The sequence below is a fragment of the Chamaea fasciata genome, unplaced genomic scaffold (assembly GCF_029207755.1).
Source record: "Chamaea fasciata isolate MVZ Bird 193981 ecotype frontalis unplaced genomic scaffold, bChaFas1.0.hap1 SCAF_1, whole genome shotgun sequence".
Lineage (NCBI taxonomy): Eukaryota > Metazoa > Chordata > Aves > Passeriformes > Sylviidae > Chamaea > Chamaea fasciata.
This window is the reverse complement of record NW_027094086.1, coordinates 103189151-103208261: the sequence shown is the minus strand read 5'-3', so window position 1 is coordinate 103208261 and position 19111 is coordinate 103189151. Positions and strand designations below refer to the sequence as shown.

Below are 19111 nucleotides of genomic sequence, written 5' to 3'. Positions count from 1 at the left end.
TCACAATTTCTGAGCGTGGAGGTATTTATTGTATTTTTCCTGATAAAATAATGCTTTAATATGCTTGTGAAACTGCAAGGCATCTGCTTTTTCTAATAAATCAGTTTGCTATCACAAAGATAACAATGTTTTCCTTATAATTCCTCCAGCCTCCAGTGAAATGGAAACACATTCTCTTCTTGTTTGAGATGACTAGAAAAATGATGGAGCTAATTTTTTTCTTTTCCCTGAAGTAAATTTCAGTGCATCATTTTGCCAAATTATGCATTTATTTTTTCACTATTTCCCAAATTTCTGACAGGAGAATACCACTGCCATGACCTTCTTTCCTAGACTCTAAATGCATGAAGTCTAGTGTTCTGTTTGCTTTCCTGTTTATAGAAACACATGAAAATCAGATATTACAAACTCACTGATGGAAGTCTTGCTGAAGATCAGAACTTATGCAGATTAATTTCCTGTTGCTGACTATTAATTTTGGCAATAGCCAGCAATGACAGCTACCGCAGCTTCTACAATGTTTCTTGCTCAAAGTGTGTTCCTAGAAAATATTAAACTCATTATTAAAGCAATATTTTGTTTTAGGGAGATAGTCAATATTCCTTGGAAAAATATCAATGGCCATCCAGTGACATTTAAAGTACTGATCATTTCAAGACAAGTTTTATTTGTCATTAACTTTGAATCAGGTTCCAAAATACAGGGTAACATTTATTCCCAATAAGCTATGAGAAGACAGAGGATTCAGAGGTCAAGTTCCCTTATACGGAAACTAAGAACCTCTACATTGTTTCCAATAATCTTTTTGAAAAACCGCACAGCAAGCCACCAATCTAAAAATGTAAAAATCCTGTATGTTCTTCCTCAGCAGAGTTGCATTCTCTGTATATTCTGATAAAATTAGTGCCACTTCTAGGGATAGAAGAAATAGTACGTAAAGTTCTACTTCTCCTATTGTGTTACAGAACCAACAGTCAAGAGATGTGATCTGGGTGCTACTCCCTCTAACTGACTAACTGAAAATTTTTAAGAAAACCTTTTCCTGTCTGATATTCTTGAAGGAATCTCTACAGCTGTAAAAGCAAGGACAGTGTTTGAAGGTGAAATAAAAGAAAAATAACTTGAACAAGAACTTGTCTTTCATAAGAGAATGCTCTGGAGAGATCTTATAGCAACTTCCAGTCCCCAAAGGAGCCTACGAGGGAGCTGGAGAAGGACTTTTTAGAAGAGCATGTAGTATTAAGAAAAGGGGGAAGGGTTTTAAACAAAGAGGGCAGACTTAGATTGGATATTAGGAAGCAATTCTTTACTCTGAGGGTTGTGAGATCATGGAACAGGTTTCCCACAGAAGCTGTGGATGTCCCATCCCTGGAGGTGCTCAAGGCCAGGCTGGAAAGGGCTCTGAGCAACTTGGTCTAGTGCAAGGTAGCCTTGTCCATGGCACAGGGGTTCGATCAAAATGATCTTTATGGTCCCTCCCAACCCAAACCATTCTATGATTCTATGACCATTAGGATTAATCTTTTGAGTGGAAATTGAATATTTTTATTACTGAAAATCATCAGGAGAAGTCATATATCATCAAATAAGGTGCTTCTGGCTTTTCCCTAAATCTAACGAAGTTTATGCAGGAACTGGAAAGTAGAGACGTCACCATCATGGCAAACTCTCTAAGTCCTTTCTTGTGATTATCTTAAATGCAGATTCTAGAGAAAGTGTGTTTTGACCTATATTATAAAAAATCTCAGAAAAGAAGCTTGAATTAGCTATCTCAATACACAATTTTTAAAATTATACCACCTTGTTTTAAAGAAGCTGTAAACAGCAGGAAGAATATTAGAACATAAAACTAGATTAATAAACAGGTGCAAAATGATGGAGATGAAAAGTAATCAGAAAAATGAGCCCCTGCTCTCAAAGGTTTCAGGAACCATTTATTAATAAACTCTAGAAAAGTATTGCTCTAAGAACTCTGCATGGGCTAGCCTTTGGTAGGCTGCAGAAGTGAATTAGTCAGGGCTTAAAATTTAGATAATACAATAAGGCCAGTAAGGATGATACTTGCTGTTAATTATAACTCAATTAATTTTTAAATAATTTTGTAAATATTACATCACTGTAAATCATTATTTTTGAGTAAATACATTCATTTATCTTTCAGACTTGCCTAATGGTAAAACCAATGCTCTAGTCTGATACTTGCCAGGCCACAGCATTTCTTTGGGCATGAATGTTAGTTAGCGGAAAAAAATCTGGTAGATTCCTAGGGTATTTAACATGCAGTGAGAAGTACAACTTTCCAGTACTTTTGGTTGATTTGCCATTGGACTCCAGGGACACAGCTATAGTTGGATTAAACAAATTATCATTTCCTCTAAATGGCAGCTTAAGCCACTGAGAAATAGCAAGATAGTGCATACATAGTTTGGAGATTCTGGTGTATCTCTGAAAGGTGAAGAACCTAAGAGTGTCATATTCCAAAAAGGAAATTATTTCAAAATATTAAAAGAGAAAACAAGTCTAACTGATTTCTACAGCTGGAGAAATAATAAGAATCAAAGGTTTTATTTCAGATTTATTTATTTGGAACTTTTCTTTCTCTAGCTGATTATTTCTGGTTTATAGTCCCCACTACGTCTCAGCCCCACAATACATATTTCTCCATATGTCTCGAATTTATTTTCACTATCACATGATATATTATGGCTGGACCTGTGTGAAACAAAGTCATTTTGATTCATAAGGTTTTCATGAAAAAAACCCCTTTTTCTCTGTTTCACTTCGAGGAGTTCATCCCATGAGTTTGTCTTTGAGTTTCAACTTCAAAGGAACCTAAAACTGCAATCTGAAATCCAGTCAAGACTGCAAAGCTTTGCCTTGTTTCAAGTCAAAAGCTCAGAAAAGTATTGAATTACCTGACCAAAGGAAAATCAATTCACTGAAAGAAACCCTTCAGTAACACAGAATTATCTTGTTCCTTTTAGTTCAGCATAACTCATACTCATTAAAATCATCAACTACAGAGTTACAATTCCCACGAACATAGTCTTGACTACAACCTCTTTGAGAAATGCTGTTAATAAGCCCCACTAAACCATACATTGAGAAAAGAAAAACATATTTTACTGTGGCATATAGTGCAATTTCCTTTGTAAAATAATATTATTTTTAAGTAAAATGGTACTGAACAAGTGCTATCTGCACTTAAACACTTTCCAGCCCCACGGAATCATGACATCTGCCACATTTTTCTTGCAAGCTGCAATACTGTTGCAAAGTGCTTACAGCTATTTTTACACCACACAACAGCTATGGTTCCAACTTCCCTCCTTCCCTGGAATATCTTTCATCCTGCTGCCACAAACTTCAGAATTCAAAAGCAAAAGGCAGCACAATAAGTGTGTCTGAAAACACACACACACACACACACACACACACACACACACACACACACAGCACAAGTAGGAAAGGACAGTAGGGTCAGCATCAGCACAGCAGAGCTGAGGTCCCAGACCTCATGACAGCATGACTACGACCTTTGGGAAGCTTCAACAAATCCCCTCATTATTTGCAGCAGTATCTTGAACATGGTCCTGTTAAAACTGAAAGCTACTGCCTGCTCAATAAAGGAAGAGTTAAGATTGTCTCAGTCTGTAGCTTGACACTGGATTTTTTTATTTTTTGCTCATTTTTGTGCCATTAGCTTCAATACTCCAGAAGGGCATAGGATTTCATACATTCTGACAGGATATCTATCAAGTGAATAACTTTCTGCTCAACCTTGTTTTGCAAAGAAAGAAGACTTCTAAAGTATAGCAGCACATAGTAAAAATAAAAATAACGTTCTTTAAATGAAAAAAAAAAAAGTAACAAAACTAAAGCTTACACATCTAAGTTAGAAACTTTTCCTGAACTAGAAAAGTAGAAGTTCTTGACCTGGAGAGTGTATGTAATCCTCATACACCTTATCCATTCCATAAAGACAGGACAATATACTTGAAATCCCTCTTTTAGTGCTGCAGTTCAGCAATGCTTTTTACCTGCTTTATTGCACTGTTTTATCCATAAAAGGCAGGTGAAAGTCTTATTAAGAAAAATGTCACATCTCCTTGGATTATTATTTCTTCCCTTTGTAACAAATGTGATTTCAGAAAAGTGAAGGCATCCATTTGTCCTTGCTATTTCTCTTTGGAACTCAAGACGGAAGCTTAACTATGTTCAGCTATGTCTTAAAAGCTGGTCTGCACACCACAAAGGAGCACAGACAGACAAAAAAAAAAATCTGTGTTTTCTTTCTGCAAATTACACACAACCATGCCATCACTGTGCACATTCCCTTTTGGTGGAAAAAGGGCTGTCATGCTATCTCTCCTACAGTCACTGGTACCATAAATATTTCTCTTTAATCAAAATTAATTTGCTATTTAACTCCTACAGTTTTACAGTTTCAATAGCCACATAACAGAGAATTTTGCCACTCAGTGTATTAATCATTATTACATAAAATATATCCCCTCTTACATTTATATAATCTTTTACCATAAATTAGGTTTTTGTTTTAATCCAGACAACTGTGAATGGTGAAAAATTTTCTCATTGGTTTAGGGCTTTTGGTTAAAACTGAAAAAAAATCTGCAATTATCGTTGTAAAATTATACATAGCTGTATTTAGCATAAACAGTTAAGTAATATAAACTTGTGTCTCTATAAATCCTGGCTTCAATTTCAACTGATCATCTGTTCAAAAGCATTTTTACTCTCTTCTCAATATTAGGAGATTGTTGGCAAAAGGAAGGAGTGTACAAAAGTAAGGACTGGATATTTTTTCTCTGTATCCTTGATATTTTTGCAGATGAAAATCCCACTTTTTTAGTAAATGAGGGGAGGAACGGGAGATGCATGCCACTGACTCGGCATGCATTATTCAGGACCTACAAAAGGGCAATGATACCTTTCTTCTTCCTGTGCTTTTATTGTGTAAGGCATGTGGAGCTCATAGGAAATATTCTTATTTCAGAAACTCATAACCACAGAGCCAATACTTAGATTTTAAGCTGGTTGATAATCAGTGTATAAACAACCTGAACCAGCACCTCAAGCAGCAGTCAGCAGCTCTCCCCAACAGTTCAGGGCAGATTTGCTGTTTCCATTTGAAACTGTGCCACGTGTGCAATTGCTGAGAATGTGTTTGCTCAGTACACCCAGCTGCTGTTGAACTGCTTTGGTGTGTAGCATGGTGCAGTACAGTGCTGTATAAATACATCATGATGCAGGTAATGTAGAAAGCAATTAGGCTGATACCTTCTTTCAAAAGAGGCTTTAGGATTTTTAACAACCAGAAAGGAAGCATGATTTTTTTTTTTAATCTCAACCAAAAGACATGTAATATTTCCCTACTCCACCAAAATTTTGAAACTGCAGGGTAGCTTACAGTTGTGACAAGTGGCACCACTGTAATTAGTTCCATCACAAGTGCACTTGAAGCTGTCCCACGTCTGGGTGCATTTTCCATCGTGTTCACAGTGATTGGGCACACACCTGTCAGGACAAGATGCAAACACAGAAAGAGAAACCAAAATGAGCATCAAGGTTTACACACAGCAAAAATTTGAGCTGCACAAGCAATGTATCATTTCCTTGTCTAGTAATTAATCCTTGCTATTTTAGGTGTATTAACAGAATTTCTATCTGAACTAAAAACTGCATAAAAGATTCATCGAGGCTTTGCTGAAGCCCTTTTACAAACAGTAAAAAAGCACATTAAAGGTGGAATAGATTAGTCATCATAAATCAGGGCTCCAAGTAACATAAGACTGGTACTCAGCTTTCAAAACAAAAAGAACATCACAAGTCACACCTTCTCCTGCTGTGCAGGTGGTGTCACGCCTCAAGGAGCCCAGTCCCGCAGCTGACTGGACGTCAAAAAAAAAAATGCCACTGCCTTGCTCTTCATCTTTCTGTTGCCAGCAATAGGATAAAAGGAAGACAGAGCTGCCTGCTGGCTAGGATGGAAGGAAATTAGTGAAGCTGCCTTATTAAAACTAACTATAGGCTTTTTTTATAAAAGTTGTGTAAGTTTTTCTCTTCACAGGGATTTGTGGCAAGAGTTGTTCAACTCTATCCCATGCACTTGCTTTTCTTCTCCAGCTACACTGAAATGCAAAAGAAAAAGTAGAACAGCAAAACCCCAAAGTTATAGCAGAACATATATTTATTGTTTGAAATTTTATCTAAATGTGATTTCAAAGATTTGAGTTTGGCCAGGTTCTTTTCTATCAAATGTAGTAAAACATGGGAATTACCATTTACTTTCACCTGTGAAACTATTAAACTTCTTTTCCCTGAAAGGGCTTTGAAATACCATTTCAAAGACTTTTTTTTTTTTCTTATTAAATTAGTTACAATCAGACGCAGTACAGGTTCTTTCTTTTTGATCAAGAAACAAAGGAGTTTTTCTTTCATGTTTTTTTTTTTGCTAAATCTATATTAGAAACTATAACTAGGAGATGCCCTATTAGACAATCTTTTCAGTAATGCATTAAAAAAAAAAAAAAGAATTCTTATCTCTGAGATAAATCTAAGGTTTATCATATTCCTGTGGGAGTTAACTATACTCTCATAAACAAGATCCAAGGAAGGATTTGCTTTCCTATGTAGAAACTTATTGAAACTGGAAGGATCTGGGCCATTCTTCTATTATAGCCTCTTATTTCCTCAATTTCCAGTTAACGGCATTGGCATGCATGGCTCAACAGCCAAGAATAATTCGTGTCACAGTATGCATTGGAGGGGTGAATATTCTGTACTCTCATTTAGAAATGATTTTTTGATTTGTGCATGCCAATACACGTACCTCAAAATATACAGAATATAGATTACTTACATCCTATATCAGCTTTCATAACTCAAGGCTACCCATTCTTTTCCAGAAAGATCAAAAAATACTGGCATGGCTAAAAGTAGTTCTTAAGGAAATGCTCTTCAAAAGCAAGAAACAAGGCATTTAAAAATCTTCTTTTCTCAGTAAAATACAGTGAAACCACCTGAGGCAATTATCACAGTTCAATAAATTATGTCTTCAACATGGTTTAAATGGATTCGTTTAGTTTTATGAGTGTGGTAGGCTAAATGAATAGATAGAACTGATTAGTGCTGTTCAGTTGTGCTCTCAACACCGCAGAAGAAAAACGAGAGCATTTAATAACACATTTCTAAACACACAAACAATTAACAATTTACATGAATCCATAGCTCCTGGGTACAAGAGCAGGGAAAGCAAAGAGCAATGACATTTCAAAAATAATCTCATAAAAGTAACTTCTATTCAAGGCTGTAAATAACTACAAAAGTTCCTAAATCTGTATATGGTTTTGTATTTTTCCCGCTTTTCAAAATAACTTCTTTTTATGTATTTTCTTTCTCATTTACATTTGAACATACATTACTTGAAAAGTAATTTTCCAATGACCAAACCAAACATTTTTCTTTGTGAATTTTACCGGCTATTTATATGAACTCTCATATGTAATCCTTGCAACTGGTTTCACATTTTAGTGCAGTATAACTTACTTTTATTGCAACATAACTAGTAAAGAGACTGCATTACTGACTATATAACTGAGGTAAATGACTTAATCTTCAGAAAGATGAAAACTAGATATTTATCTGTATCATTTAATGGAGCGTATTAAGTCATAAAAACAGAGATGTTCAGCAAACTCCTTGATGTTAATTTTATGCTTCCAGTATGATGGCTGGATTAGCGTAATGGCTTCCAGTAGATGGTTGGATCTGCATTTGCAAAATTTCTTTTTTACTCATCTGTTTTTTGCTGTTCTAAAGATGATGCATTTAGAAAAAATGGAGTAAACAACATTTTAATGTTAGTGCACACTGAAGTTTTATTCAGACTATAGGATCATCTCCTGATGTTCTCCCTTCATCCACTTTTATGTCAGCTTATTTTATCAGATAGAATTTTAAGATTTATTTTCTAATGAATCCATTAGCAAACTTCTGTGACATAATCTGGTGCTCATCTTTCCACATTTTGGACAAACCTTACAAACTATAATAGAGTTTACAGGAGTTTCTAGATATCCATAATGCAGTAATTACCAAAAAAGCCCCTGTTTGAATTCAGTAAACAATATCATAAAGAATAACATTTTTCACTGTAAAGTCCATTATTTTTCAAACACATGCTTTCTATAGAATAAGAATAATCTGCAGTTTTCAATATAAAAACCTTTAGCTAAGAAATTTGTATTTTGAGCAGATACAATCATTTTGTTTATCTACCTTATGCTCATCATTTAATTGACACTCAAAACCTCCAAAAAGTTCAATGCATGCATGATTTGCAAATTATCAGTATTAAAAGACTATGTTTCTAAGCATCTCAGTTCTTTACTATGTTTCTGAGCATCTCAGTTCTTTCTTCTGCTTTAGGAGTAAGGCTTCATTACATGAAAAGCAAAATAAAACAAAACAAACCTTCAAAACAGCACTTCCCTCCTAAACCAGGCTCTGAAGTTAGAAACCACCACAAACCAGAACTGCAAGTAAGTTCCTCATCACCAAGTTGTGTCTCTTCCCATTGTGGATACCTATATTTCAAGAACTTGCAAAATGTTGCAGACCCCATTTTGAGAGCTTCCTTGCTGTATGGCTCCATCGAAAAGGCAAGTCTATAACTTCATCCCTTAAAGTATGATACACTGTCTTTTAATTTTCACCCCAAAATTTATCCATAGAGAGTTTACAGATGCTGTTTGGTTTGATATTTTATTTGGAAACTTTGATTTTTTTTATCAAACAGTGTTTGTTTTCCTTTTGGATTTACATCTCAATATTTGCAGAGAGCAATCATAACTTCTTTTAGTCTTTAGTTTTGTGAGATGAAGTCTCCTGTTGGAAAAAAATATTTTCCACAGTTCTTCCTTGTAACTCTGCTCCTGTTTGCACTTGCATTCTGCTGATTGTTCTAGAGGAGGCCTTGTCAGTGTTTTGTGGTTTCAGAGCTGATCAAAATTTTCTGATTTCTTTACTGAAATTATTTTGCCTAGTATATAGCATTTTGCTGACAACCAAATAGTGGCTCAAAGCCATCCTGAGATTGTTCAATGTGTTAAACGCCTTTAATAAATTCCCATTCTTCTTTTCATCACTTCCAACCAATGACTTCCATTGCAAACAGAAAATCTTGCTACTGTTTTCAACAGCATTACACTGTACTGTAACTTCCATTGTGCCATTCAAATCATTCAGGTGATTTTCCTAGGCTGAAGCTGGATCATCAGCATGTTTCATGAAGTTATTCCTAATTTAGAGCCAAGGTTGAAGCATTAAATAGGACTTTTTCTGGCAGTGATCTCTGAGCAACTCTCATCTCCCAGCCAGCCATTATCCCATCAGAATAAATTGAGAGGCAATTCCATTTGACAGTTCGCAACTTACTTTGCAATTCCTCTCTCAAACCCCATCTTTCCTGGTTTAGCTAATAATTTCTAATATATCAAATATTTTACATATTTGACATCTAGCAAAATAGATCTATTACTTTTCGCCTGTCTGAGACAAAAAGTACTGTGCTTTATCAGAGGAGATCAGGTTAATCCCGAACAATCCACTGTTGATTCTACTCTCTCTGCATTCTACTCTACCTTGCATTTACTTCAAGACAACTCCTTACTTTCCTCAAAAACATAATAAACATAATAAAAACTACTAAAGGCAGATTATTAGGTGTCTGGTGATATGGATTTCTCTATTTGCTAAATTATATCAGGTTAACTCTGTCACCTCATAATAAAAAATCATGAGCTTTTAAAAAATTTGTTTTCTTTTTTGTTGTTGTTGTCTGGTTGGTTTTGCTTGGTGTGGTTTGTTGGGTTTGTTTGTTTGTTTTGGGGTTTGTTTTGTTTTTGTTTATTTGGAGGTTTTTGTGGTTTTATGTTTGATTTGTTCCACATGTGGTACGGTGATCCTAAATGAGCCCAACATACTATTGACAGCTAGAAAGAAATAAAAAGAGAAGATGAAGAAAATGTATCTTGTAATGTTAGTATAAGCAGAAGAATGATATCAGACCCATGGAGAAATCCTCACAGCCTATTCAGCAGAAATGAGCGAGGGCTGATTTTCAATTCAGAAAAAGTTATTGGAAACGGAAAGGTTACAAACTGTTAGAAATGTCCACAGGGGAAGGACAAAGATGCAATGAGGTTCATCAGTGGTAGAAAGCATTTTCAGAAGCAACTCAACATACATCAGGAACGATTTAAATATGTTTAGGTCCGTCTGAAGGCAGCAGAATGAGCTCAGAGATCTCTCCAGACACCTTTTTAATCTGGATATTTTCATATTCCATAAGAAACAGAAAGCATTTCTTTCACTCTTTTTTCTCATTATGTGATTATGTTTTGTTAATGTTGCAAATATGCCATTTATCCTCTGTACGTCAACAAGTCGCTGCCTCAGTCTTTTTAGAGGACCATATTCCTCAGGACAGGGTTATTTAAAACATTAACTAGCTTGCCTAGATATATTGTGCCCAAAGTGTACAGTATTTGACTCCAATTTTTAGAGATCATTTGAGCAAGAAGATAAAAAGTTCTTTTGTGCAGAAAGGCAGATGTCCATATGGCCATGTGTGGACTGTTAAATAAAGTCTCTCAGTACTAAAGAGACATCAAAAAATCTCACAATTCTCTCCTGTAAAACACAGACCTTTCCTTAATTTTCCTGCCCTTTCCTTTTCTGCTTCCCTTTCACACTTCCTATCGCTAGCATAAGTGCAAAATCCTGCTTGTGTTTAGATACAACCTAAACCACCACTCTTTATATATACATTTAAAACAATCAAGCCAAGAAATCATCAAAACAAAACATTCACCCATGCAACTACTCCTCCACCTAGGAGGTCGAAAGGAACACACACACACACTCCCCCAAATATTTGATATGCACTGCCTGCAACTGTGGTGAAAAGAATTCAATTGCTACAGTGATAATGACAGCATGAGAATTTCTGTTGAGCAGAACAAAATGTTAAAGGCTTTTTGCAAAGGAAAATAACCCAGGCTGAATTATGCTTAACATGAAATTCAATCTTTTTCTTCTCATCATCAAATCCCTATCTAATCTTCCTCGTGCTCACACCTCACCTCTCATTTCTCTCCCAAATTGCTTCTGTTCTGGGTTTCTGTCCATTTCTCTGCCTCAGAACTAACCACAATCAGTTTGTTTTGACTGGTTTTCCAGTATTTGCCCACTAGTTGCCCTTTTTAGAACCTCCAAACATATCCCAAATCCATATTTTTTATCACCATTTTTTGCAAAGACCCTTCAAAATGCATGCTGCTGTCCTTCTGAGTGTGTTCTTTCACCATCTACCTTTATTCACACACACAAAAAAGACTATTAAAACATTATAAAAATTTAGAAGTTTTTTACTCTTAAGGATTACCTGACTGCTCAAGAAGACCATGAAAGATTACACCTATATAATAAAATACAAGTCAAAGAATTTGTAGGAGCAATACGTGCTTTCAGCTGGTAACTTGAATCACTAAAGATCTGTTTGTTTGTTTATTTAAAAGACATTCTGTAAACTGGTAACCACACTACAAAAAACATTCTAAACATATGTATCTGTTTGCAGTGATGTTGCTCTTTAATGCAATAGGAGGCATTGCACTCATCATGGTAAAAGCATACTGAAAATAAGATAACCCAATTAAGGACACAGTGCTATTGCAGAGTCCTACTGTACCAACATTAGGTTAAAACTAACCGTTCCAGGGAGAGCCCATGTTTTTCAGAGTATCCCAGATGAAAGTAAAACCAGCTGCTCTGCCTGCAAGATTATTTCTTATTTCTTACAAGGCAACAACTGCTTAAAATGACCTTGAGATTTTCAGCAACAGGATTTAGAACTTCTACACAAGGCAACACAAGGGGCAGATGGAAGGCATTCTAAATTTAACTTAGATTCACAGTAATTCCCAAACTAGTTTAATTTGCTGCTGACTCCTAAGCTAATTGTGCACACATGCATATGATCAACAATGGCAGAACTAAATAAACATGAATCAAGAAGTACCTATCCTTTCTTTGTCACTGACAGGAATACAAAGTCTGCGTGTTTCTTTGGTGGACATTATCAAACTTTTTCTGTTATGAGATCAAAAAAAAATTCTTGTCACTTTTAAAGACTGTGATTTACAAAGGAAAACTCAATTTTAAAATATGCAGTGACATTTGATTAAGAAAAGTTCCTTTATGCCAGATTCCCAGTAAAGCGTGTCAAACAGTTTTTTTGGAGTTATCTTCAGATCTGTAAGGTTCGATGCTAAACTCTGCATTAGAATGATTAATGGAGAACTTAATGGATAAAGTACCACAGTTAACTCATTTAGATTAAATGATCCTCTTGGATTTATGCAGTTTTTATTTTGTGCACAACAGTGTAGACACTACTTTTACTTTCTTTTCTACTGCTAATTTTCAGAGCACTTTTCAAACTAGTTCCTTTAAATTAAATCATGATGGTTCCTCTTTAGCAATAGCAGGAACTGAATATACCATTTTTCTGCATTTGTTGTAGACAATTTCTTGTACCTGTACATCACGCATAACCTAGACTATTGTGTCTTGGCTGAAAAACCTAGACTCTATTGTGTGATGGCTGAAAAATGACTCTTGTCCAACTCTAACTGTTGCCCCTTCTGCTGAAGCAAAGCAGAGGAGGATGAATCTACAGCAGCAGATAACAAGAGGGAATTTCACAGCCCTAGAATCCCTTCTGTAAGCTCCTACCAATTGTTTCACTACGACAGGAGAGCATCTCTGTGTGGAGTTGAAGCAGGAGGAAATGGTGCATTTGGCAGCACTTTCCTCAGGTGTTTTCTATCTTCTCTGGAGGAGGACAGGGCAGGGAAAAAACATCAGGATAAAGTGGATGTAAATGGCCTATAGGCTGCAAGTAGTCCAAAAGCTTCAAATTGGAGTGTGCTGTGATAATGTTACAGAGCTAGATGATAAACCCAGAAATTCATAAAATGGACTAATCAGGCTAGATAAAAATGACAACTTCTGTTGCACAATGTTTTAGTCAGAAAACTCAGGCTTAGGTCTTCAGCTGTTGTAAATAAGAACATTTGCATCTATCTTAAGCCAGTTAAATGAGTTGAAACAAAACAAAGAATAAACCTTTCTAAAAGGCCACTATGGAATATTATTTACCTCCTAGGGGTTTGTTTTTAGCCTTTTCCACTACCTTGTGAAGACCTTTACCTAGTCATTAACCAGGTTAAGGCTTTCTAGAACAGATGAAAACTACTCTGTATAACAATTAATTTTGGACTGGTGTGAGTTTATTATTTGAACAAACATGCAGGAGTGGCAGTTATTCACTAATCCAGCTATGCCATGTTGGCACAGCTCAGACCTCTTGGGAATATGAGAATATGTGTTAAGCACTGAGACTCTCCAGAAGAATCTCATGGGTTTTAATTACTAAGTTTCTGAAGAAATGCCCTGTTCAAAATCTGACTGGACTAGTTTTGTATTCATCTAATCACCTCTCTTTTGCTACTTCAAACAGGTAAAGTAGAACATACTAGCTGAGCTTGAAAACAAACCATAAAATAGATTCTTTGGTGTCCTGTTAATTCTTTTTTTTTTTCTTCTATGTTCGGCTTTAATTAAATACTGCTCCTGAAATTTTATGATGTCAACTTTATAATCCAAGTTAGAAATTTGAAGAAAGTTGCTCTTTTTTTTCAGAAGATCATAATTATCAGGGCATATAGACCAGTGAACTGCTTATACAATACAGAAGAGTGACTACAATATTCCCTGCTAATAAACGCAATGGACCATGCATTGAATCACCATGCAAATACAGAATTTATAGAGCTCTGTTTTAAATGAGGTTATTCCTAAATTTGTATTTTGGGGAATTAAGAAACTGGTAATTAGAAATCTTTATTTTTCTTCCCATTATGTAAAGAATTACTCAGGAATAAAGATGACTATAATACTGATAGATGATTTTGTATTAAAAGCCTCTTGCTGTCAAACCTGGATATGGGCTGGCATAGCCTTTGGCTATGACAGTTCTCCACTTCCCGGTGCACAACATAGAGGATCTTATATTTTTCATTACTTGTTTTATTGCCAGCCTCTTAATCAGGGACAACAACGATCTCATGTTGATCTTCAAATAGGTGACAAAAATTTTGCTGCATCATATGCAAAAAGCACAGCCCATTAAATATCTCTTGCTTGGCAAATGTAGAGCATATTAACCACCTTGATGGTTGTGAAGTTAAGAGATGCCATCAGCTAGTATTGATATAAGTACAGTCTTGGCTCAGCATCCTAATTTACTAATCTGGCTATGACATGTTGAGGTGGAGTTGTATTTGTAGCTGGTAGGTTTTGGGTTGAACGCATTGAAAGTCAGTATCCCAATTGCTATGGCATTGTGGTTTAAAGGAAACTTGAGGTGAAACGTGATTTGGTACTACCAAAGTGACCCTGATCTTGTAAAGTGCACATTGCCTTTATGACTTCATTTAAAAATACTAAACAATAGTGCTAGTCCTAAAAAAATCACTACAGCAAATGGTCTTTTTACTTGCCTGGTACAACTAACTTTTGATTTTTATTTGATTCATGTAAACTACCTTTTAAAATTATTATAATTATGATTATTTTACTCTTTGCTATCATTACTATTAGGAATCTGGCCACCTTCTTCACTGTGGTAGAGAAAAACTGGAAGGTTCCCTCAGGAGCCATTTATCTTACAAATACCAATTTGATGGTAAAGTTAAGACAAGTCCAGCTGTCTTGACAGAAGCTGGATCTTGCATTACCATTCAGATTATAAATGGTTGATTCCAGTGGATTTTTCTAGTAACCATGCAACCAGAGGTGTGTGTTCTGTAAGAGTTGTAGAAAACACTTTCTGTCTGAGCAGTGAAGGTTTTCCCCTTCAAAACAAAAACATAGTCTTGGCAGTAAAGCAAGACACACAATCTATGCAAGAAAGCAAATGTGAGATGGAAGCAAATGTGATTTTTTTCTGAGGCATTTATTATTGACAACAGGTAAAAATGCCAGTTTCATTATTAAATCCCTAGTAGAACACATAAGTCATGGACACTAATTTCTCCTACCTCTGAGAGAAACTCAGATCTTTCTTATTTCTTGGTGGAGAAAAAAAACCCAACTTTAATTATCTCACTCTAGATAAGAGCTGAGGTCAGCAGGCTTTCCTTGCAGTACATCCTTGCCAACTCCTAGTTTGCTCAGTCTTGGCAAGGGCATATAGACTTGTTTTCTGAGTCATTAATTTAAATTTGACTTGGATCAATCATGGGTGAATCAGATGTAGACAACCTTCACAAATTATTTACTTCACATGGATCACTCTCCCTGAGCTGACCTGTAGAGTCACAAAGCTTAATAATATTTCATCATTGGTTGGAGGCAATGTAATGTGCATATTTATTTGTAACCTTTTCCCCCCTTTCTATTCCCATTTCTCATCTTTCTACTTTGTGAGATTTTTGGATCAGAAAAAAGGGTTTAATTTATATTTGCATAGGATTTTACCCTCCTCCCTATAATTGCAGTCATCATGAACAACAATAGCAATAAACAGTAACACAGAAATGAGTTATCTTTTTGCACTGCTCTATTCTCCTCCAAATTAACATAGAGCATATGCTAAAATCCACACAATCTGGGGTTTTTTTTTGCTGTATTCTGACAATTCTGCCATCCACTAGAAATGGCAATATGCTCAGCTAAAATATCATGTATAAAACATGAAGTGTATAGGTTAAACTGACTTATTCCCCTGTCTCTTATCTCTGTTCTTAGTGCACAACAGTATTTTATTCTTTTATACAAGCCCTAAAACATTTTATAAATTGAAATATAATGAGTATCGTAGTCTAAAGACATGAAAAGCAAGGATGTGCCAATGAATTTGCAGCTCTACTGCAGTGCGGTCACAGCTCTGTGATAAATATACTAATACAGTGCTCTACTCACAACCTATTATTCAATTCATTTCCAATTTGCTGAAAACAGATATGTACTGTAAGTAATAAACAATTCATTTATTACCTTGAACTTGTGCAATGAACTGCTTTGGAGCTAGGAGGCTTCCTGTTGAAGTAATAAGTAGGTGTGAGTGCACACACACAGGTGCATTTCTGTTCTCACACCTAAATTCAATATGCATAAACATATACACATGCTTTTTCTGAAAATGATGACAATTTCAACCTTCTGAAAATGGAACTCCCTTCAAGAAAACAATTCATGTTTAGAGCAAATTTGTTTTTAAGGAAAATGTTACTGAGGATACAACAGCTCTAACAACATGTACTTGACTGCAAAAAATGTAATGACACGACCCTGGTATGCCTAATTTTAGTTACAAATAGCTCATTGATGAGATTCTATTATTCTACCAAAATAGACTTGTGATTGCCCTATAGAACAATTGATAGACTATAATTTGTAGTACTTTAGAGGGCCCTGATTCTGTTTTTCTGCATTTCAAGCACTGCAATTTGGGAGCCATAGTTTAGGGTCTGTCTGCATTTCAGTTTATTATAAGCTTTGATTTCTCAAGGGTTTATACTTCTGTTACAAATTTTACTTCAGAAATTCAGCAAACAAAGCCTAAGCCAGAACGGAAATAAATACTAGCATACTGCCAGCATTGGTTCTGAAATAGTTCATGCACTTATTACTCCAGGATAGTAAGGACAGGCTAGTAGATAGTTTTAGAGGTTTTTATTCAATTAGAAGAGGAAAATAAAGAAAAAAAATCCCTACACAATATTTTGCTTTTGCCTTCCAGACATTTTATCATTAAATCTTTGACACTTCTTGAAACAGATTATTCAGAGGAAAGGGCCAGATTTGATCAATATGTCAACTTGAAATATGTTGGAAAACACATTGAAGTTCTTGAAACATATCATTTCATATGTTCAAAATGAAGACTGTGTTTTTAGTTTAAAATTATATTTAATTTTTAAATGTGATATAAAATACACTATATGTACCAAGCCAAGTCATAATACCTTCCAACACTCTGTTTGAAATTGAAAGCATACCTCCAAATATTTTCCTGAGGGAAAAAAGGGTTGGGAGCCATTGAGTGAGGCAGTGTGCAAGAAAACTATTGAAAGAACCTCTGCGGCTTTGACAGTTCTGCTGACAGTCGAACTGAGAATATGAAGTTAGCCTGAAATTCAGCAGATTTGATATGGGAGCAATCTAAACTGGTTGTGCACCATTGGCTGCATCAATGCTAAGAAAGGAATTTAAATGGAAAAAGGAAAAGCAGATGCTGAGAGACACTGTATGTAGAAGACAAAAGTGAGGGAGAAAAAAAAAGTGAAAAAAGTGTTTAATCACAAGTGTGAGCACTGTTGGGGGAAGTATTTCAAACTACTTGGAAAAACAGAAATTGGACAGTTGCTTGAAACAAGAAAATAAGGAAATAACACAGACTCCAAGGACAGGAAAGAGATTAACTATTGTAACCTCAAGTGCCAAGTAAATTACCATTTTGGGAAGCATGAAACAATATAATCAACCTCTCATGTCAAGATACTTGCACTTGCACACTGACACTGAAAAATATCGAAATGTCTGTCCTTTTGATACTTATTCTTTTTAAACTGAAGGGATTTTCACTGATTCAGGGAAATCTAAGGCCTTCTTTTTACCTTATATCCAAAGGGATGTGGTGATATATGTACAAAACAAGAATGCAACCATGGCCACTGCTTCAAAAATAATATATATTTTCATTGTTTAACGATTTCAAAATGCCAGCTACATGATATACAGTTTTTTCTTCTAAAACTTTGTTTTCCCTTTTTAGTTAGTGCTTGTCACTTAACTTTAGTGTGTCAAAAACATGTCAAAAATTCTGACTGCTTCATCCCCCTGATATATGAGAGATTGGAAAGAAATGCTGAAGCAACATCTTCCTCTGGTCAAATCTTTTCTCACTGAATGTTGTTGACATCAAGAGCTTTGATGCTCTTCCCTTTTTCTGGAAGATCTGCATTTAGCAGATGATGCAAGAGTGGTTGATGCAGAGAAGGAGTATCCCAGATGTTCAGTCATGATTATGCTGATCTATGCTTACAAAAAAAAATAAAATATGGTGAGCTCTAACAAAATGTCCCAATTGCAATAACCTCTGGTCAGGAACCACAGGCATGAACATGACTCTTTTTTCCCCCACTTTACCTCCAATACCAGCCAACTTGGTGTGTTACTTTAGGTTTGTTTTACCCTCAGATACACATCTCTTCTTTCTACCTCTCACAGCTGTGAATATTTCTGCTCAGAAAAGGAATCCTGAATAACATCATAAACCTTTATGGAACCCAAAATTTTATAATGTCTTTGAATGTTTGCACCTACAGGGTGTCATATGTAGATTATACTCATGTTAGAGATGTATGATTTCCTTATGTCCTTACAGTAAAGGAACAAGTAAGCCTTAGAGTGCTAATGCTTAGGCTGTAGCCTGCGTACACTTTGCTGTAGTTAGAAATTTAAAAAAAAAATTCTAAAAATTTAATGACTTCTGGATCATGAAATAAAGCAAAACTCATGAATCAGCATTTACAAATCTGATCTGGAGAATTTAAACTAGAGTTTATGTAAATTAGCCCAACAGGAATAACTCAATAAAGCTTTGGAAGCCTCATGTGGAATCCACAGTCACACTGTAAAGCACTGCCAGAAGAGGCAGGCGCCCTGGTAGACATCTGTGGACCCTGTTTTTTGATAAAGCAAGACCTCATCCTGCTCTGTGAAGCAAAGCTAAAAAGACAAATAGGGAAAACATTATTGTTTTTTTTTTTTCCTTCTGAAATGATAACTCAGAAAACAGTCCAAAGCAAAAGGAAATGCTCCAACTCTGAAAAAATGTGATTCTTATTCTCTTCCTCATAAGAATTTTACATTCAGTGTTTCATGGGAAGATATTTTTTTTCTCTCCAGTGTTCAGATGTACGGCACTGGAATCAAGGCTATACAAAGTACCTGC

At 35.5% G+C, this 19111-nt stretch overlaps 1 protein-coding gene across 1 annotated transcript in view; it reads right to left on the bottom strand.

The window, feature by feature from the left end:
- CNTNAP2 (contactin associated protein 2) overlaps window positions 1-19111 on the bottom strand; it is a 765857-nt gene that overhangs the window by 349098 nt on the left and 397648 nt on the right. Inside the window, exon 12 of the mRNA XM_066189178.1 lies at window positions 5432-5538. Within this exon, the coding sequence (XP_066045275.1) occupies window positions 5432-5538 (107 nt within the window). The remainder of the gene's footprint in view (window positions 1-5431; window positions 5539-19111) is intronic.